General features: G+C 39.3%; 1 protein-coding gene across 1 annotated transcript in view; it reads left to right on the top strand.

Annotated features, from left to right (window-relative positions):
- Positions 1–12: 12 nt before the first annotated feature.
- TSPAN5 (tetraspanin 5) overlaps positions 13–22,341 on the top strand; it is an 84,001-nt gene continuing 61,672 nt past the window's right edge. The window contains exon 1 of the mRNA XM_010291090.1: positions 13–146. Coding sequence (XP_010289392.1) covers positions 66–146 — 81 coding nt within the window. The 5' untranslated portion in view covers positions 13–65. The remainder of the gene's footprint in view (positions 147–22,341) is intronic.

Below are 22,341 nucleotides of genomic sequence, written 5' to 3'. Positions count from 1 at the left end.
TTTAATTTTTCCTCCCTTTGATTCTCACCCTGGCTGCGAGCAAAGTGTCTTCATGAGCGCAGAGGATGTCCGGGAAGCACTACAAGGGGCCTGAAGTCAGTTGTTGCATCAAATATTTCATCTTCGGCTTCAATGTCATTTTCTGGGTAAGTGGGCCGGTTACACGGTGCTTCGTATATTCCTCTGCCACCTTTTCCTCCTCCTCCCTCGCCGCCGCTCCCGGGCTGGGCATGGCCAGAAATGAAAACTGAGGGACGTGTAAAAACGGAGCTGGGGGCCGTGCGTGACAGTTGGGCGCGGCGGTTGGGGATTTGAATGGGGTTTTCAGGGGGCGCGAGGCCGGAGTAGCCCTTCCCCGGGCAAGTTGGGGTGCTGCGTTCCTGCACCTCCGGAGGCTGCCGATTCCTTTTCCCTTCCGGCCCTCCTAATTGCTTTTGTTTTAGATGTGAAGGGGGTTTCTTGCCTTTTTTTGTTTGTTTTTGGTTTTTTTTTCCCCTTTTTTTCCTCCTCCCTCCTTCTTTCCCCTTCGTCTGCTTTGTGATGGGGGAGGAAGACGCTAGACACCCAGGCCTGGAGAACGAATTGATCTGCATGTTTTCGTGCTGATATGCCTGTTAAATAAAAAATAGTTTTAAAAAAATCACAGCTCAAGTTCTCTGAACAGTGCTGTTTAAGGCAGTGATTACACAATGACGGGGTTGTGTATGGCAGGGGTTTATTGTGATTAGCTATTACCACGTAGTAGTAGTAGCAATAATAGGATGGAGGAGGGAGGAAACAGTATTCCCACCCATGCCTAAAATGCAAGCCCATGGGAGGCTTGGTTGGGCATTTGCAGGGATTCTTGGCTGTGCTGCTTGATCTCACAGTGTCTTGTTGAACCATTCTAGCACTGGCTATAGAGTAGGCAGAACTGTATGGTGAAATGTAACCTGCATACAATAGTATTTCTAGCATCTTCTCAATGTGTTGGATTTGAAAGAGAAGCAGCTGGTTTTGGATGTGCATGCCAAATTTTGTAACCACAAGGGGAGGGGGTGAGCACTCTCACGTGTACATAAATTAGGAGGTGTTATCACTGCACAGAATGTTAAAGTTGGGTGAAGGCTCTTACACGTACAATCCCCCTGTTTTCATGAGATATTCCATTTAACAATGAGAAACATGCACAAACCCAAGTGGGGTGAATGTGGTTTTGGGGGGCTCTGAAGGCAAGTTGAGTCCATATTTGGTATAGTGGCTTCTTTGGACTAGAAAGGTGAACTGGGGAAAAAAAATCACCTTGAAGTTTTATGGATAAAGGTGGGGAAGACTAGAGGGGAGAAACCTAACCAATACTGAGCTTGTGATCATCACCTTGGTGACAATAGAGGAGGGTGGTTACATGGTGAGCAGGTATTCATAGGTAACCTCATGTCTGTGTTCCTGGAAAGTAAAAATACCTGAAAAGCATGTTTTAGAAGGATGGAAGTTTTGATTAATTACATTTTTATACTGAAATATTTCTTAATCAAGAAAGTAAGCTGCTAGAGTGAAGTTGACTGTGTCTTTATGTCAATGTATACTTGGCCCAAGACTGACCCGAGATGAGCGGTTGCAAGCTTTGTAGTATTCTGACCCTATGGTAGCTGTTTTTATTGTACTACTTGCTCAGTTTTTGGTGGTTGAGTTTGCCACGGTTCTTTTCACTTGTTTGTTGTTTTCATTTTGCTTCCCCTGTGCATGTGTTGCAAGGAACAGAGTAGTGTGAGGAACACTTGTGTACACTGTCCTTGGACTAAAAGAGGCAGGTTATGGTGAAATATACATAAATGTGTTATCTTGCTCCTTCAGGCACTGTCAGTCTATAAAAAGCTATATACCCTGTAATTTCCTTCATCTTATTCTCTGGAGGTTAACATGCGGATGGTGCAAGTGGGGAAACAGTATCTTTTAGGTATTTTTGTGGCTAGTCATTTTCTTATTCCCGTGTTGTTGAGGCAGATGCAGCCTAACTTTTGCATGGTGTGGTAGGTGTTCCTCTGTTGTAACTGAATGGATAAAAGGGTATCTCGCTAGGCCATGTGGTTTTATACTGCTGGAATGCTAATCTGAAGACCTGGGTGTATGTACCACTGCCATTTGCTTGATGTGTGGCCCTTGCTTACAGATTTCCCTTTTTGCAAAATGCTGATCATCTCATTTGTGTCCTTGGATAAACTTCTTGAAATTCGACAGAGACAAAACGCTTTATAAGAGTTTAGTAATTTCTTCAGAATATTGTAATCTCTTTATGAGGAAACTTGCATTTATTACTATGTCTCTCATGATTTGGAGTGAAAACATGGGCAGTTACTCTTGTAGAATACATTTTAATACTGTTTTTACTGAATTAATAGCAAACCCTTCAATAGTCTATGATGAAACTGGGCCAGAAAAGCTGTAAATGAAAATTGCTTGCTTGTTTGGCTGTTCTCGGAGAGCGATACTAAAAAATAGCCACTAATGTAGTCATTGTAAATAGATTGAAATGATGAAGAGGTCATCATATTAACCCCATGACACTCTCCAGGGACCTTGCAAACATATGTAGAACACCTTTGTTAAAACTTCTACCTAAGCATTATTATATAGTGGTTTTAACAAAAACTTTTAACATTTAAATGTAAACAAATGGGAAAATACTCTGTATTCTGCATCATAAAACAATAGACTAAAAATAAAGACAAGTGAATTGGAAGAGTAATGGTTTTGACAAGAAAATTGTCAGTGCCTTGAACAGAGAAATATTATAGATCTGCTGAAATTATGTGGGGAATGATTGTACATGCTACTTAAACTGGAGATATTACAAAAAATCAGAGGCTTTATATGCCACACAATACGGGCAAAATAAAGTTTCAGACTTTTTTGTCAATTTTTTGGTTTTGTGCTGGTCTGTTATTTTTTTCCTGAAAAAACACAACTAAATTATTAGAATAATGAATATGGGAAAGTTGCACTCTAATGCTGCGTATGTAATTGTAACTAAAGGGGACAGTATGCTTTTTATGAGATGGTTCTCAGTCTTACACCACCCCAGATAGACGTGAACATGTTAACTGTGTTTCATACCGTTGTAGAAGACAGTATTATCTGTTGGATCTATGCATAATTAACTTGCAAGCTTAATTTTTATTTTGAAATAGAGTATTAAAGTTGGTAAATATGCTGGAAGTGTTTATTTAGAAAAACATATTTTATGAGATCACAATGTTCTCGTGGAAAAGGAAAGCTCATTTGGCACTCATCAAAGATGTAGGAACTGAGACCAAATAGGCACAGCTACATCTGAGTCAAAAGTTAGAACTCAGTATTATGCCTCCCTTCCCCTTGCTCAGCTGCCATTCTTCTGCTGGTTGTTCATTAGGGCACACACCTGGGCTTGAACTGGATTAGTGTAATGCCTGTATGAAAGCACCACATTATGTTTGTTACCTTTCTAGGCTGGTGGAATAGACAGTGCTTTTTTTGTGAGCCTTTATGTCTTTGTCTAGGTAAACCATAATGTAATCTGATATAAATGAGAGCTGCAGCCATAATGTAAGGTAATGGAAAACATTTTTCTGTAGTTAAAGCAAACAAACAATGCCTCCTGCCTGCCTCTCCCCTTAGACTTCCAGGTAGAATGATGTCCAAGGTACAATGAAAGAAATATACAAGTAGGCCACCCTGCTTCCCAAAAGGCAAGAACCATTTCCCCTTCTTTCCCCTTCTACTTTTGCAAGACAGTTTTAAGCTGATTTTTAGTTCCAAGAATTGTTGTAAATTGTTCTTTGTGCTTTGTTATACTTGATGGAAACTGTGGAGATATACTATTGTTTAACTCCGAATTTCAATCCACACTTGATTCCACTGACCCTAGCTTAGTCGGAAAGATGTACAGAAAGCATTGATACCTCAGAGACCTTTGCTTTATTTGATGTTTCACTGTAAGTTGTGAGATATGCTGCTATTATGATACATCAGCATATTACAAGCCATAATTTGTGTTTTAATTTGCTTGGCATCTGCTGATTTTGATGGCAACCATATGGGAGTCTATATAGTCTTCTGAATTACAGGAAGATAGTGGAAATAAAACTGATATAAGGTTATATTAAGTGTGTTATGGGAAAAGTGTTGGAAAAGTGCACTGACCTTTAAGGGACAGCAAATAGACTGCTTATTAAATTTTGTGCATTGTTGAGAGTTTGTTTTCAAAGGGACAGAAGATAATTTTCTGATGTCAGCTAGTTTTCAGATGGAGGAAAGTTTTTGTTATGGAATTTTCCCTTGCCAGAGTGGTTAAAAAAAAATAAAGAAATCAATGTGAAGCTTGTTCCCTGCAATTTTCAAATGCATTATCTAGCATTTGGTTGTTAAAAAATTGCATTGGGAAGATGCCCTTGCAGTGGAAGTGGAAGCATTCTGTTCATTCTTCCCCTGCTTTTATGATCAAATGTTTTTGTTTTTTTTTAATTTAATTTCTTATTGGCACAGATAACTTGGAGAGTTGTCACATTTCACAAGTGGTCTTGCCAGAAACAGAACAATGGCAAGAACAGAACTTGTCTTGGGAAAATACACAACTGTTTTGTAATAGTGCAAGGTGGTGATGTACATATTGATGAAGTAGATGCATTGCTGTGAGCTTGGGATTCCTGAATTCCTCTGTGTTTCTTTCAGCAGATGTAGCCCCAGTCTTTTAAATGCATATAAAAATATAGTAACTCTGCTGGCTCCAGGGGACTTGCTTCAGATTTGTAGAGATCATTCTTGGAATAAAAATTTTTCCTTGCCCTGCCTTCCCTTGTAACTTTGTGGCTGATTGGATCACTGGTTATACAAAAAGAAATAGATGAGGAACATGGATGAAGCTGTTTCCTTTCTCCTAAGTGTTTGTTTTGCCAAAACTAGGTGTTTGTAAATATGTTATTGTTTTAAGCTATTTGATGTTTCTAGTTTATAAAAAATTGAAGAAGCACAAGGGCACAAGAACTGGGAAAAAAAATTGTGATTGTGTGACTTCTCGTGTTTGATGTTAATGTACTTCAAGTGAATTTTATTGGAACTGTCAAGTGCAGCTTACATACTTTTCTTCTGTGTTAGAGATGAATTTAGTAAATGTATACCAGTCTCCCACCTTGATTTGATTGTCATAGTAAGTTTTACCTGGTGGCACATCTATCTCAAAGTATAAAGAGTTAATTTTGAATCTTTAGTATCCCAATCAGAGAAAAACTGATGCATGTGAGTGGCACCCAGGGTACAGGCAGCCCCAGCAGAATACTCCTGCAGGTGAAACATTTTATAAATATTTGGATGTGTGAAAACAAGTTACTGGTCCTAGTCCCATCCCCCTTGTTGCATGTTGATAATGCTTTCTTAGTAAAGGCACCAGATCTGTGTTCTGTAGCATTGACTTTGAAGGTACACATGCTACTTTAATTCAGTAAGATAGTTTTTTCATTATAAACATTGGTGTATTTATTATGTATGTACATAGTCGAATACCGTGTATGATGTCTTAGGCGCACAGGGAAGGCAAGCATGAGCTTGCTGAGGAAGAAAGGCTTTTTTTCCAAACAGGAACCCAGAAAACATGTTTTTGGAAAAAAGAAAAAAAAACTTACATCAGGTAGTGCAATAGATGTAGGGTAATTTTCAAATGGAAAATGTGGGGGAGAAGGTTGTTTGGTTTGTGTGATGGTTTTTTTTTGTTTGATTGGTTGGTTTTTTGTTTTTTCTCCTTTCTACTGCCCACACACAAAGAAACAATGTAAATAACTTCCCTGTCCTCTCCAATGGACACGAGTTTGAAAGTGCATATGTAACCTGTTTTTGAAGAACACTCTCTAAGACCTGGTTCTATAGATTACATTAATCCTGACATACTTCTTGGGAAACTTGAAATTATTCTTTATTCCTTTAACTCTGTAAGACACACCAGCTAATGAGTAGTAGAGGATAAGAAACTTGGGCTTACAGTTGATGAAACAACACTACCTTTTCTTTTGAGCCCCATTCCTACAGGTAGACTTCTTGAAAAGAAAAGAAGACTTCTGTTGCATTATGAACTGGTTTTGGCACCAGGCATACTCCAAGTTCTACATTTGGAACAGGAAGCTGATGTGTTGTTAAATGCTCAGTCTAGGTACTTCAGCAGTTTATACTCCATTAACCAAGGGCAGTAACCTGTGAAGATTTGGTGTGAGCATTTAGAATATAATGTTTTGCTTCCAGTTAAAACTGGAGGTGAGAGAGAATATTTTTGACCCAAAGAAAACTCCTGACCTAATTCTGCCAGTTAGAGAATTCGAATCTTAAACTATAGTGCTGTGGGATAGAATCAGCCTTCATACTTTGCTTTGCCTGAAATATGCAGCATGTTTCTCAAACACACGGCTAGTTGCCTGTCAACAGGACTGTAATTGTTTTATTGATGTAGGCAAGAGCAAGGAGCTGAACAGCTCATGAAGCAACCCAGCTCTGTTAGTGATGACCCAGAAGTCACTGTCAGCATTAACCATTAAAGTACCTTCCAGTATGGTAATTTTTGTAATTCTTCTAAATACCTGACTTTTTCACTATCTAGCATTTCATAGTGACTTTGTACTCTTGTACCAGTTTCCATCTTTTTTCCCATTAAAAATTAGCAAATATTGTTGCAATGCAATAAAGAATTGAAACAAAGAAAAGCTTATCTATTTTTACCAATGTACTGAACTGCATGCCACTACAGTTTTACAGTGCAAAATCCAGGAAAACATAGATTATTCTTTACTGGTTTGAGGCCTAATTTGTTTCTCTTCCATTGTACTATTGTGTGAGTTTGGAAAACATCCCATTTTTGTGATTGTGCTGCTGCTGCTCCTGCCAAAAAAATCCTCCCTCGTGGATCACAGTGAATATAGATTTCAGCAGGACTTTTTACAGGTATAAGGGTTGGTATGGGTGGATGTCACTGTTGGCACGCTGCTCTCTGTAGCTGCTTCTGTAATGTACACAAAGATCTAGAGCAGTCCTGCCTTCCCCTTACACTGGCATTTAAAAATGTCTCTAACACACTGAGGCTTGCAGTCGGGGTGCTTGATTTGGTATCAAACTCTGACTCAGTGTGATCTCATATAACCTCCAGATGGCCTGACTTGTGGAGATGCTAAAAACAGTCAGATCTTACTCCTTTAGCTGTATAAATGCTACAAATGGCAAATGGCAGCAGCGGTGTTTGTTTATTTTAACAGACATCAATCTCCATGTCAGATTCTTCAGCTACTGTTTCAACTTTCCAGTTGCTTTCCTCCGGACAGCATTTAGAATAAGTATTTCAACATACACAGAGGATCTTATGAATGAACTGTCAATTTCCCACAGAACTGGGAAAAATCAATATGCCTCTTTCAGGCTTTGAAAATCCCTGTGCTCCTAGTGAAGGCTCCATTACATCAAATAATATTGAAAATCATTTCAAGCAAAGTTCCTGATGTGTGGTGATGGAAGATTTTTTTTTTGTCCTTTTTGCAACAGGGCAAATACATATTATGAAAACAGTTTGTATACCTATTCCGTACCTGTTGCCATCTGGTTTTCTCAATAGCAAAACTTCATATGGAAAACTCAAGTTGTAGGAACTTCTGCCCAAATACGTTCTCTTTCTCCTCAATAGGCAAGTAAAATTACTTCTAAGAGTGTTTGGTGCTTCTTTGTACTATTGTATTCCAAGAAAGAATTAAAAGGAGACTAGATGCCTTTAAATATATGAAATATTTTGGGTTCATAGAGGCTTTTGTTTTGTTTTCCTGAATATAGTGTTAATGAGTTAAAACCTGAGTGTAGCTTGCTGGAGCTATGACAGTAGACCCTGTTACAGGGTAATGAGTATGATAGAAATGAGACTGTAAGGATGCTTGCAATAATTCAGCCTACTGGGTGTTTCCTAGCATTAGCAGCTTACATTTAATGAGAGTCCAGCTTAATTTACTTTGATTTAGGGGCAAATCTTCTGTGACGTGGGACATTATTTTATGCTAGGACTTTCTTTCTCTCTGTCAAGAGGGCAGACTCCTTCAGCTGAGCTTTGGTGCCCCAAGCAAAGATGCAACAGCAGTGTGTGTGGTGTGTCACTAGCAGATCCACCTGGTACCTGTCATTTTGTTAGAGCCTGCATCACAGGTTCTCCCTGTTGGACACCTTTTGCTTTATGTACCCATGTGCAGGGAGTATATTTACCTTTCTGTGGCTAGGTTCTCTGTGCTTCCCATTCACTGAATTACATGTCTCATGTTTTCCAACCAGCTGTGATTAAAAAGAACTTGAAGGGGGTTCCCTTTATGTGCTGTAAATGGCTTATATATAAAAGCAGAGACACTGAGGAAAAAAGTTCACTGGTGATGTATGGCAAAGGTTTTGTTCATGCCATGCTTCAATTAACTGTGTCAACGTGTGGAAGAACTTTTTCTTAAGATTGTCTTTGCAATGCCAGGTGGCTTAGAGTGTTACAGGCTAGAAGACAGAATTTGGAAAAGGTAACAATTCGAAACATTGGGTGTACCAGCTAATGAGGAAGAGAGTCGGCAAATATCCTGTGATGGAAGAGGCTGGGAGTGTACCAGGGTGTTCTACTGTGCACAAAGAAAGGGTTTCAGACTTTTTTAATTTTATTTTTTGCCACTGAAATGTAAAACCAGAAAGATTCCCTTTTCCATGTGGCTAAAAGATAGTATTTCGTAGAACTTGTCTTCCTGACTGCTAGTTTATGTGGGTATATGTCTAAAGGCATATGTGAATTCAGTCACTCCAATAATAAAATATGTAATTAAAATAATAAAAAAAAAGAGGAAAAAATTTTAAAATTAGAAGCTTTATTTTGCAAGGAGTTATGTAATTAATTTCTAGATGAAAATTCGGCCATATGACTTATGTGAAGGTTATAAAAATATGTATATAAAATATGTACATTTTCAGTTAATAACTAAGCTCTAGTTTTTAGTCAATATTGCTTGATATCACAAACATCCTCTTGTTTCTTTCTCTTTCTGTGGGCATCCAGGGGGATGTGTAGTCTTACTGCTTTCCTAATAGCCTGACTCAATCTTTTTTTCGTTTCCAAATGACTGGGAGGACCTGTTTCTGCGGTAGGGCCACTTCCTGCCTTGGTTATGGCAGTGGTTTCATGACTGGTTTTGGTGTGCTGCCTTGCAAATTCTGGTGTCAAAATGAGAGCAGGGGACTGCAAATGGCTGAGGCTGGCACAAGGCTGCAGAACCAAATGTGTTAGTGCAGCTTCTGGTAACTGACTGCTATCAGACCACTGATCTGGCTGAGAACTTTTCTCATCTGGGTTACTTTCTATTGACTTGCTGTCTGGCTGCAAGAATGAAGTGTGGGAAGATGGTAGAACTGTCTCCTCCTTTGCCTGTATAGATCAACTTAAAGTGATTGTACAAGAATGGCCTGTTTCAACTCTAGGTAAAATGGTTTCAGACTGTGGTGCACACAGAGGCATCAGACATGATGCTGTGTTAATAGTTAGCTCAGTCCGATGAGGACTATTATGTAGACATATGTGCTGCATGGGATGCGCCTCCAAGTGCACTTTGATCTCTATTTTAGTTAGATTTATTGTTGTTACTTGTTTTCTCCTAATTGCTCAGTGATGTTGGAGAAAGAGTGATGCTAGTCTACCAAGTTTATTGTAATGTGAACTTAATTTGAACTTAAGTGGATGGCTCCATCATCTACCTCTCGGGTTTCTTTTCCTTCCCATGAATGTTATTCCAAACACCGTGCTACTCCCTGTAGTTAGGTACTTCACGGAGTGGCCTACTGGAAGGGGTAGCAAATGAGAGTTCGTCATGATTATCCATTCCCAAGTAGTACTCTTTTTGATGGCTTTGTTGCAAACAAAAGGTTAGTATGCATTTAATGTTGGAAATACATTTATATATAATATATATATGCATACATAGTTATATATAGATATGTATATAGAATACTGCTGTATTAAAAAAAAAAAATATTCCTGACTTACTAGAGCAGAAGTTCATTGACTTATGTGCCTAAAAGCAGGACTTGAAGGAACTGGAAACCCATCTAACTCCTGTCACATGCAAAGAAGGTCTTTTTGTATTGGTCTTCCTCTGGCTGTATTCTACTGTTCTGCTGCTGGGAGCTCTGGCATGGTCACCAGTAGTGTTCCCACTTCAGCTGCATGGGGCTGAGTGTGGTTTAAAAGCATTGCTTTCTTTTACATATAACCAGTCTCCTTCCTGTTACAAGATGTCGTGTTATTTTGAAGATAGGCAAAACCACTGCCTAGGTAGTCTAAAGGTTTGTGGTGGCATCTGAATCAATGTTTTATTCTGCAGGGTCTTTTCCACGCAAGTAACTAGTCTGTTTGACTGAGGAACAAAAGCCAATTACATTTTTTACATGGTTTACATCTTTGCTGGCCTCTGCTCTTCTTCATTTTTTTCCTAAACCACTCATACCTGTGGGAGAGGAAGTAGCTCCTGAACAGATGCAGTTAATAGCTTTGCATATTAAAGAAAACCAATACCAATCTTGATGCGACTGATACTGAAGGGTTCTTGCCACTGTAGCAGGTGAATGAGTTGTGGCTCCCATCTGGCCATTTTTGTTTTTTGTTGAAGGTGCTCTCCTATGCCCCATAGATTCATGACCCGGTCAGATGTTCTGCAGAGCTGCTAACCTCTGAAAGAGGAAAAGGACAGCTGTGGGCAACAGTAGCTTTTGCCTTCACCTTTCCCCATCCCAGAACTTTGTGCATGGGTCGTATTTCCATCAAACTCACTATTATCCAGTATTTCATATATTTTAAATGCTATGTGTAATAAATTACAGCGATGATATCCTCAACTCCACTGTTACTTGTGGTTTTCTTGTCAATAGCAGCTGATCACTGCCTGGATAAATTACCATGCCTCTTGTAAATACCCAATTCTTGTTGGTTTTGCCCTCCTTTCAGTTTGTGCTCTATGCCAGCTTGCAGAGGCTGTTTTCTCTGTTCCATTCTCCATGGTAGCCCTTTTTGTGTCTCGCTATGTGTCTGTGCCTGTTCTTACTCCTGTCACCTGGACTTGAAAGCTCAGCTGTGTTTTGTGCTCTTAGCCCATAGGAGCCCCTGCATGGTCACTGCCATGCTCTGAGAGGGCTTTCTACAGGGGCAGTTTGCTGGCTCTGTTACTGGAGTCCAGCCACCAGTCTACAGGAAGGAGACTGTGGCTTTTTTCAGCATAATGTGCAAGCAATTCCTTTTGAAACAGCAAGCCTCAGTGTTGGTGCAAGACCTCCCAAATAACACCAGCAGAGATAATCCTCCTTTAGTTGGTGTGTCAAACTATAAGGGTGCTGAATATCAAAGCTGTATGTACAACTCCGGCTCTGATGTAAAGAATTTAACATTTTAGCTTCATAAACAATTGCTGCAGGACTGAGCCATGTAGAATGGGGTGAGGTAGAATGGATGGGGCTATGGTAGAGACTGGTATGGTGAGCAAAGATTTGAAGGATGTGCTGCATCTCCCGTTTGAACCACACAGCAGGCTTGTCCTTGAAGCGCAATGACTCAGGGATGTTACTTGAGGCTGGAGTGCAGGACTGCAATCAAGAGAGGCTGGTGGTTGTTGCCGCTGCTATGCAAATTAGAAGCATACTGTAGAGTCCTAAGTATTTTAATTTGAGAGTTGGTGGGACTCCTTTTTTGTATCTTTGGAGACCTATCAGAACTTCAGTGAGTACTGCTGTTTGCTTAAATCTCCTTAGTGTAATAGAGTCAGATTTTCTTTTACTCTAAAACTTTGTTCCAGTCTGCCACTGTAATGTGTCCTTGAAGTGACTGCAGATGACATTTATAGAGCAAGGTAGAACAATTTTGGTCTAACTGTCTTGTCAAAATTGTTCGTGTGAGCAGGATTAGACTCCCTGATTTGAGGAGCTTGAAGGCTTTTATAAGTTGGAAGGATGGACTTTGTCTGCATTGTGGGGTGGAATTGGACTTCTGTATAAGGTGAAGAGAAGTGTAATTTTTCAAAGAGCGAGCAGGAGTGGAATACACCGCTTGTTCATAAAGCAGAAGGTATTTAACTTCAAGAATATAAAAGTGAGAAGGTAGTCATATTTTGTCTGAATAAAACCTGCCTTGTTTTCTATTCTGTCTCCACGTTGCCATGTGGGTAGATATTTTTCTGCAGTTATTGTTACCAAAGTGCCACTTTGGGAGCTCTCTTGTCATTATTTCACTCTGTTTTGTTAATAGAACTTTAGTTTAAAAACTCTCTAGCTTGAAAAAAAACAAACACAAAAAGGCAAACCAAATGTACATAAAGACATTTCAGAATTCACAGAAAACAAACTGTGAATCAATTAAGTGCCTTCCCTCTCCCTCATCCACTTCCTGATGTAGTATTAATTTTGAATGAGCCCCCTGCATAGCTTGCCTTCATCCATTTAGGGTATAGAGCACAAAAGGCTTTCAGCACTATAAATGCTTGGGCCCTTGTTAGAGGCCTTTGCATAAGAGCAACTCCTGTTGACTTCAGTGGGAATCACTTGCTGGCAGCTGCATAATTGGTTTTCAAGCAATGTTGTCTTTAAAAAAAAAAAAAAAAAGGCAGGGGGAGCCCAAAGAGATCCCCCAAACAAAACACTGAAAAGACTTTCAAAAGAGCTAGAGCAATTACTTCAGTTGCCGAAGTAGCTGAGCTGACAAAAAGGGTGATACACTAGTCTAACCAAAAAAACTCTGCCAAAGAACAGCAGAGACTATCAGGCAGTGTTTGTGCTAGTTTGTGTCTTAGAGTATGCATCCTCTCTGACCATTTTGATCCTTTAAATGAAAACTTCCCCTCAACAATAGGAGCTATATGAGACTAATATTTCTGGGACTGAGAGAATTTAGCTGTTGAAGCATATGGAGTTCATCCACAGCAGACAACTGTGACTGTTCTCTGTAGTTGTAGAGTAGTGGTGTGCTTGTATGAAATTGTTTTACCTGTGCTGAAATAATCACCTAAGGCTTCTGCAGGCTATGTGCCTTCCTACCAGTCTGGGCAGCAAGCTGGTCACCACTGTCATTTTTTATAACTAGCGATACATAGTACTGTATTGAGTACTGAGTCATGCTTTTGCCAGGCATGTTTGTAATAGCAGCAACTTAACGATGAGTCTGTGTCCAATGGAGCTTCTAATGCTCATCTGTTAAGTACCACTACTTATGTGGTCTACCATTAGCCACATAAGAAATCACCACATTTTATTAATGGCTTCTGAACTTTAACAACATCTTAGGCTAAAGATAATGGCTTCTGCATGAAATATGTTCCATTACTGCTAATGGTGTCTTATCGAGTAAGCTAGTGTGGCAGATAAAAGAATTTCTGTAAACAAAGCATAAAAAAGCTATGTATATAAATCAAGCCTGAAAATCAGTTTATAGCTGAATGGAAACTGAACATCTTGGACTAGTTCTGTTTATGCTTTGGTGATGGATAGAGAAAAGGTAGAAACAGTCTTGTCTAAATGCAGAACTTGATGCATATTGCATTTATTTTCTACTGTTGGATTGTTTCAGCAGTTTGTGGTAACGCAGTATGAGTAGATATAGTCTGTGCTAATATCAGTGGTTTAAATACTGTTAGAAGTAAACAACAAACCCCATCTTTCCTTTTGTATTTAAGGCAGGCTTTAAAGAAATGTAAAACTGATTCTTATTGATGGCTTAAAAAAAAAAGGCGAGATTAACATTCCCTGCTTTTAGCTTCATCATACCACCAAGGGAGATGAAGAACTTCCTTGAGCTATTGCACTGAATCCCTAATCTGCTAGGTTGTCATGTACCTTCAAATGCAACATCAACCTACAGAGCCAAAAATTGCTCCAAGGTTTGGAGGAGAAATGTGCTGAGCTTTGCCTTTTGACTAGATTCAGTGCAAGGGAGTTCCCTAAGGGAAAGAATCCTGCTTTTTTTTTTTTTTCTCCAATATGTGAAGAAACAATACATCAATGCACCTACAACTCAATTAAACAAGTTGAAAATAAATTTTTCATGGTAAGGAATTGAAAAAATATTTCTTTGAAGATTGTGTAGTCTCTATTTCTGTTAACTTTATGTGTCTTGACAACTTTTAAATACCTAGAACACTTTTTATGTTAATGGGCCATGTTCTGTACAGTGTGAATGATAGGATAAAAAGGCATCTTTTAAAATATTATTTAATTTCTGGCTGGGGTCCCATGCAATTCAAAGATAGTTTGGAGGTTTGATGGTTTTGTCTACGAGAGTGTTTCAAGATGGTATCTTTGCCAGCAAAACTAGCTTAAAACAGTTTGTATGCCAGTGTGCAGCGTAAGATATGGCTTCATAAAAAAACTGAGGGGCTGATGAAGAGTGACGTGGGAGGAAAATGACTCCACTCGGGTGAGGATGTGACCAGGGGAACTCTGTAGACCATTTTGCTGCTGAAACACCAAACTGGTTTAACTGCTTTGATTTAAAGCTGTGTGTTTTTTTTGTGTGAGTGCTATCCGTGTCAAACACCAACCCTGCAATTAATATTTGACATAATTAGTCATGTCTGTGGACAGATCAAATCTGAAAAAACCCCACTGTAGACTGAACAATGTATTGTCCCTTGGAAATATTTAATTTTAATTAGCTCTTAAGTCTGTGGATGTGTTGTCATTTCCCTATTGTTTTCAAGGCCTGATACCTTTGATCAACCCCAGGCTAAGTTTGGGAAAGGTATGATGAAATCTGCAGATCTACAGTTACTACAGAAGTTATGGAAACTAAACCATTAATACAGATAAAGATGTTTGGTATGATCCAGTATGAGTTTGCCTGGAATGGTATTACTACTGTGCTTTACTGAAGGGTGGTAAAGGCGTGCTCTCTTCTTTCTCCTTTGAGCTTTGGGGTGAATGTGTGTCTAACAAAAATTCTTAACTGCAATAATGCCAGCAGTTTGGACTTCATGGTCTCTGTAAACTGTTACGAAGTTTTAAAATGAGTTCTCGGTGTTCAGAATGAGAATAGGGTGAGGTTTATGAAACTGTTTGTGAAATGTTCATAACAAACTATAATAGTTGGTAAAGAAACTGGGAGCAAAAGGAGTAACACTAAGTTTCAAAGTGAGTATTGGAAGCAATTTTGTGAGCTTTATTAAAAGTGGTTCTGAAATTTTCAAGAAATTATGTTACTTTCATAAGAATATATAGAAGAATTAAAACATTTAAATTCACATATAGTTACACTCAAATCAATGTTTTGCCTTTAATAAGGGGTATTTTGCATTTAAAATAAAAGGGAGAATTCTTGCATTTGGATACAATGCAAGAATGAAAACTTGCACAGGACTGGAGAGAAAGTTGTTCTGAAGCTTTTGTGGGTGATGTGTTGTGAGATGTTCTAGTCAAGCTCCCCTTCTTCTCTCCCTCACATCTAACATTACCTTTGAGTTGAAGCATTTCCTGATAGAGAAATGAACTAAAATAAGGAGGCACTGTCAAGGCAGTCCTCAAAAAACCTTTTAAAAAATGCAACAAGGAGAACATACCAGTGATAATACTGGACCAGACAAAAAGTTGGTTTATGGTAAATATCCTAAGAACAGTGGCCAGTGGTAGACAGCTTGGCAAAAGTGTAAGAACAAGGCAGGTAGATAGCGATAATTCTTAGGGAATATACTCTGAATCCTTAGCCTTTCAGAGCCAGAATTAGGATCTTTGTACTTAATATACCCAGATGGGTTTTTCTTTGTGAATTTGGTTGGTTGGTCCTTGAATCTCTTAACTTTCTGAAGTACATGACATCCAGTTGTTAGTTGTATCTTTTACCTATTAATTTTGGCTTACTTTTGGGAGAGGTGGAGTTCCTACAGACACGTAATAAAGCATTCTACAGCTTGGAGTCAATTAACTTTCATGTTCATCTGTTTAGCTTCTGTGAAACCACAATGAATATCCTGCATCTAAAGAATGTAGTTTGAAACACCTTTTGTCTGCTCCCCACCATACCCTGCGCCTGACTTTTCCACACAATATTATTAAGGAAGATACCTTCCTTTTGAGTAGTTCAGATGGTTGAATTACAAATGTTGGAGGCGTGTAAAGTCAAGGAAGTGTATGAGTCCAAGGCAACTACCGCTGGATGTCACAGACAAAAAAGCTTGCTGCTAGGAAGAGGAGCTGTAAGTTTCCAGATGGTGACCTAGTTGGATCTTTACACAGCTCTTCCAGCTATAATGAATTAACCATTTTCAGCCCAGGCCATGTTTGACAGCAAGGTATGTAGCTGGCAGTTTTTACGTAGGATTGCAATTGCCTGCACTTTTGTTTCCCTTACCCCCCAAAAGGAAGAAATGAGCAAGCCTACCCCCCCAAATCTTATATTTAATTCTGCCATTGGCTGCAGTGGATCCTTATTCAGTAATAAAAGAGTCTGAGGGGTGAGAATTCTGTGATGGGCAGGTGAATCTGAAGGGTGTTCTCAGGCAGGCACCAGACTCTTCCTTCCTTTAATTACTGTTTTGGGAGACTCTAGTAGTTAGCTTTAACATAAAAGCTCAAATGTAGCACTTAGCCATTATTTTGGAAGGAAATGTGGAAAGTTCCTTACTTGTCTGGGTCCTGAGAAGGTCCATAAGTAAATCTGTGGCATCTGAGGAATGCTGCCTAAGCTGTCTCTGAAGCAGAGACCAACGTTGTGCAAAGAGTATGACTTGAGTGGACAGATAATACAGTGGACTCATCAATTCTGTATAAGCATGACAGCCCTAAGTCCCTAAGGTTGTATTGTATCCCAAGCAAATTCTTTAATCAAGGCAAATTTATAGAAGTCATCTTGCATTATACCACAGCATTTGGCATCTGATAAATAAAATATGAGACTTTTCTTGTTTACTTGCATAATAGTCATGGGAAGGGAGGAAGAACATAGATGACTACTGATATTTACTGGCTGCAAAGAAGACAAGAGATAGGAAAGATAGCAACATAACCTGATGGTATGATTCTGCTCGAAAAATATCAGATCCTGTAAAGCTAGCTCACTGTGCAGAGGCAGAACGTACACTTCAGATTTAAGCTAGTTTACTATGCTTGGGGGTGGAAAAAACCTTACAGAGTTCTAAGATTTTGTTTTATTCAGAAACAATAAACAAGTGCTTCTGAATGCCTTTGTAAACCCTTGTTCCCAGGGTCCAGGTCCATGATCTGATCCCATTGGGAACTGGATTTCCAGGTAAACAACTTCTTAGTCTAAATTCCTGTTGCTGTAGGAAATCCTCAAAAAACCCTCTAAAAAAACTATAGGCCTGAGAAAACAGTTTGATAGCTGTTCGTCCTGAAATCTGTTTTATTTGCTGCACAGGGATCTATTTTAGAAATACTTCAATGAAAACTTGGACAATGGAACAAAAGACTTTAAGGCTTAGCATTTAAACATGTTATTTTGTTTGGTTGATAGTTTTGGTTTTCCTAAGTTTTTGTGTGTGTGGTTTTGTGGGTTTTCTTGGTTTTGGTTTTTTATTTTTAGTTTTGTTTTTATATATTTGTGAAGTAATTGGATTAATTAATGTTTTCTTGGCAGCAGCAAAGAGTTGTTCCCTCTCTGCTCCCCCCTCTTTGGTGCTTGCTGTGTAACTCTGGTCTGTATTGTGCCCTGATCTTTGATATCGTAGCTTCTACTGAATGACAAATAAACCCATCCTGCAAACTGGATTTAATGTTTTGGACTAGGTATAATCCCAAAGGTGTAATTGCTCGAAAATGTGGTTCCTACTAGCATTAATAAAATCCAGTGTGAGCAGTGTATCTTAGGATGTTTATTTTTTTATATATACAGGTATGTTTGTGTGTGTGTATATGTATATTTTTTTTTTCCTAGTTCTGTTTTTCCAGTTCTGCTCCATACCAATACTGCTGTGGCACGTTACAGTACATGAGTACAGCTTTTGCTCTTGCCAGCCAGAATCTGTTTTTGCAGTGAGGGATCCCTGCTGGGGAAATCTTTTCCTATCTTTCTTCTCTCCACAGGGTAGCAGGCATAAGGACTGCCCTCCTGTCTGCTCTGCTGACAGCCATGCGTTCTCTACTCTCGCAGCAGCAGCTGCTGCTTCTCAGCCCAACTGAGAAAGCATAAATTAAAATACAAAGGTCTCCTGTGGCCACTCTTGGCTGACACTGCAATGGCAGATCAGACCTTCCTACATCATCTTCACTTGACTTTCTTCTTTTTCTCAAGAATTTCCTCTGCGTTTGTATCAGTCACAGCCTTTTACCACTGGGCTGAATTGGAGCAGCAATCCAGTCACTCCAAATGTTTTATGTACTTGAGTGACTGGAGCAGTTTGTGGAGAAAAGAATTAGCAACGTGTGTCTCATGAGAAGCTCGTCTTTTTCTTTTTTATACTGCCTGGAGAAGAGGGACTATTTTTGTGCTTTTTGTGGATGCTGAAGATACAGGGCTAATTCCTGTTCTCATCTCTCCATGAAGGCAGGCAGAGTGTTAGAAACAGCAGAATGATTGTGTTGCCATTTTGTGTGTGTGACTGAGGGCATAACAGTGATGGGAGTGTTTTCTCTGATGGGGTTTTTATTTTCTTGAAGTCTGGTTGTCTTACAGTGTTCATATACGAGATCTTTAACTCCTAGAGGGTGGAGAGGGAGCTGCTTGGTGGTGGGATGGGATGCCACAGAATTGTCTATGTAGATTTTCTGAAGCAACTATGTATGTGTTTTTTTTGGGGGGGGGGGGGGGAAGGGGTGTGTGTTCTGTTTTTACCCTGTGTACATGGGGATATGTATGTTCTTCCTCTGACATAGCAGATGTTCTCTATTATTATTATTGATCTTTTTATTAAATAAACTATGCCCTCCTCTTGTCTGCTTTTTCCTGCTCTAGGCCCCACAGGCTGGTTTGGTTTATACTGGGCACCAGCATTTGGCTCATGCCAGCCAATGGTGTTGAATGTTCTTCTGAAAGGGTGACTACTCACGTTTTTGCTAGTCCTCTTATCTGTCTTATCTATTTCATCCAGAGCCTGAATTTCAACATCTTTGTGCAAAAAAGTTAAACCAACTAATATTTTGAGTGTTGGTTTCTTTTTTTTTGAATGCTCCTTGAAATTTCTTTTTTCTTTTTTTTTTTTGTCCCCATGGAATGGAAAAATCCTTGTTAAACTTGCATCCCCTTGTGTTGTGACTCTTCTCAGGATGGATTTCTCTTCAGGACACTGTAAGAATTGGAAGGCAGGCCTAAGGAAAAGCATTTCAGTAAAGGGTTCATCTTTAGTCCCTGAAAATCATGTAAGACATGAGAAACTGTTTCTTTGTATTTTCACTTACGTACTTGTCAGCTGGTCATCAATGCAGGGTTAGCCTGGTCCTTTACTCATCTGATCCACTGCTCTGTAGATTATGGATATGGAGGTTCTCCGTGATTTGTGCAATAACTCAAGGGTTTCTCTTTAATCTACGTATGTTTTGGCTTCAAATGCAAGCCTCCACAGCAATGCAACCGTCTTCCTGATTTAATCAGATTGCCTCTTGGAAAATACGTTAAAAACCATGATTTGAGTGGAAATGTATTGATACCTCTGTGAATTTCACATCCTCTTTTAATTTTCAGGAGAGCATGTTAAACCATGAAGACTTTCCATTTGTTTCATTTTCTTTCTTCAAAAGTGAAGTCTTTTCAAGTTGAGTGGACTGCCCCCACACCCCCTTCTGGCATGTAATTGTGAGCCTTAAGTTCTGGCTGGGCCATTTGGGGAATTTAATGAAAGTATTGGTCTGATTATCTGCATCTTCTGCGTGGCTTCTGGATGGAACAGTCTTGACAACTTTATTTCCAGAGCTCCTTCTTTAATGGAACTAAGTGTGGCCATCAAATAATTTTTTTGTAAAGAGTTACTTAGGCCTTACCTGGACAAGGATAGACTTCAAGCACTTAGTCTTACCTGAAATCAGTGGCACTGCCTTTGTGCACTGTGGAAAAAGGGTCCTAATTTGCAAAGGCTTAGTTTAGAGGAAAGAGAATCTGATAGAACTTTCAAAAGTAGTATAAGCTGTGGCCATCATCAAAAGTGGCTTCAGACTGATCAAGGCTGATAAGAATTTCTCATTGCTAATACAGCACACTGAAGTCCATGTTGAATGTTAATCAGAGGTTTCTAAATGATGTAAGTGCTCTTTGAAAACTTGCCCTGTTTTTAAATTTTTCCTTAAAAGTACCATAGTAATTAAGGAAATTGTATAAGCATATAGTAATGTTTGGAAATAATCATGGGAGCAACCATAGAATTGCTGTTATGTCTACCAATTGGACTTAACAAGAACAAATGCCATTCCTACCTTTTGTAATCAGATTTATTTTAATGTCTTTGAATGAAATATCTCTGGAATCAACTGCTGAGTGCTTTAACTGCTTCTTTGCTGCTTAATGAAACAGTGGCCTTGCCAGACTGCCTGCTAATGGGACAGCTGCTTCTTGGGGCTTGGTTTTTTTCCTCCCTGTATGTTGGGTATCTGGAACATCTTCAGTAATGCCTAATGCAGATGCATGCAGTAATGAGGTGCAAGAGGAGCAGGGTTTATGTCCCCATATCTTTAATCACAGTTTTCATGTGTGGTGCTTAAAATGGCAGACAGACAGGATCAAAAGATCCCCTTCTTTAAACTTGACACTTAGGTGAACATTCTTCAAGACCAGTGGGAAAAATGTTCCTTAGCCCCTTGCCCCAGGTGAACTGTCCTACTAATTTAAAAAAAAAAAGCCCACCCTGAAAAAGTTCTTTCACAGTACCTTCTTTAGCCTTTGACTTTTAATGAATGAATTATAGCAGGTTTCACTTACTATGGTAATTGGAAATTTATATTCAATAACCATCGGTCAGAATAGACTTATCCTGCTGTTAGGTTAGGTGAGGAGAACTATAATGGGACTGGTGACTCCTTGCCCACAGGAAGAGTGGGAGGAGTCACTAAAGGGCTCTGAACAGTGTTCAGGATCAAGTTGTTACTGTGTTTCTTTGTCTAATTCCCCAAATCTGGAAGCAATGAACAAATGCCAGTGGTAATTCAAGTAAATCTCCTGAATTAATACATAGACTATCTCGTTTTGTCATATTTAATAATAGTCTGCATTGTAAAAACCTAAAAACAATACATTGATAGAATGTATAAAAGAATCCAGGGTGTGGTGAGATACGAATCCTCAGCAACCATTTTTGGGTAAATTTAATTGCAGGAGTTGTACCATTCCTGTCAGCTGATGGTGCTCACTTCTTCTTTTTTTAGTTCTGAAATTATATCATCCTTGAGTGTGTTTTTGTGTACCACTGTTGCTTGACTTTCTTGTGGGTTCAGAAGATCGACTTTTGCATAAAGCTCCTCCCTGTCCTTCCCTGGCTGATTAAGTAACATTTCCTCTGAACTTTTGGCATACCTTTATGTTTGTGTTATCCTTTAAAGGTGAAGAAGAGAACTGAGCAACATATCTGCATCCTCTTCCTATTTAATACCATAACGAACAAAATAGACATGAAGAGTTCATGAGGGCACCTTTGATGTTCGTGCTAGTTTCTTCTGCAGGCTGGAAACGGGAATGGTACCTGAAGTACTTGGTAGACTGTGATTGCCTGCTGTCACACTGTGACTTGCAAAGACTGCAGAAGCAATATAAACAGCACTGGTGTGGTTTTTTTTTTTTTCTTTCAGGCACTTCTCTTCGCTCTAAGTTATGACCAACGCACTTTGTTACGGCTCCCTGTCTAATATGAGCTGAAGAGCAGTAGCTCAATGTCAGAGAGGGAGTACATATCTAGAGTGTAGAATTAATTATTCTGTGAACTGATACTGGTATGATTCAGCTGACAGTTTTTAAGCTTGCTGGTGTGGCCATTTCACAACATAAGATGCTTTGTTCATTTAATACTGTGCTAGGTGATTGCCATGCTTTCAAACAGGCTGATCATGAGATTTTTGAGTTTTGTGATGCCTGGTTTGGGGTGACTGCACTAGCCTATGCTTCCTGTGGGTACTAGTGCAGGTGCTGTAATATAAATAACTGTGCTTCTCCTTCTGACCAAGTGTATTTTTGAAATCTCATCCTCAGTGTAATAATGAAGAGCAAGTTACTAACAATATTGTTATGCTTGTGCAGGTTGGATTTCTTCTCTGAAATAAGAATTCCCTGGAAGCCAATGGGAATTGGGGGCGTATTGGGGGACTTCTTAGGAAAGAATGGGTCATGCAACTGTTGGGGTTTTGGGATGTGTGTGTATCTGGCTGTTGGTTTGGTGTGTTTCATGTGTGTGTGTT

Source organism: Phaethon lepturus, unplaced genomic scaffold (assembly GCF_000687285.1).
Source record: "Phaethon lepturus isolate BGI_N335 unplaced genomic scaffold, ASM68728v1 scaffold2830, whole genome shotgun sequence".
Classification (NCBI taxonomy): Eukaryota; Metazoa; Chordata; class Aves; order Phaethontiformes; family Phaethontidae; genus Phaethon; species Phaethon lepturus.
The sequence above is the reverse complement of the archived record's forward strand: the minus strand, read 5'-3'. Positions and strand labels throughout refer to the sequence as shown.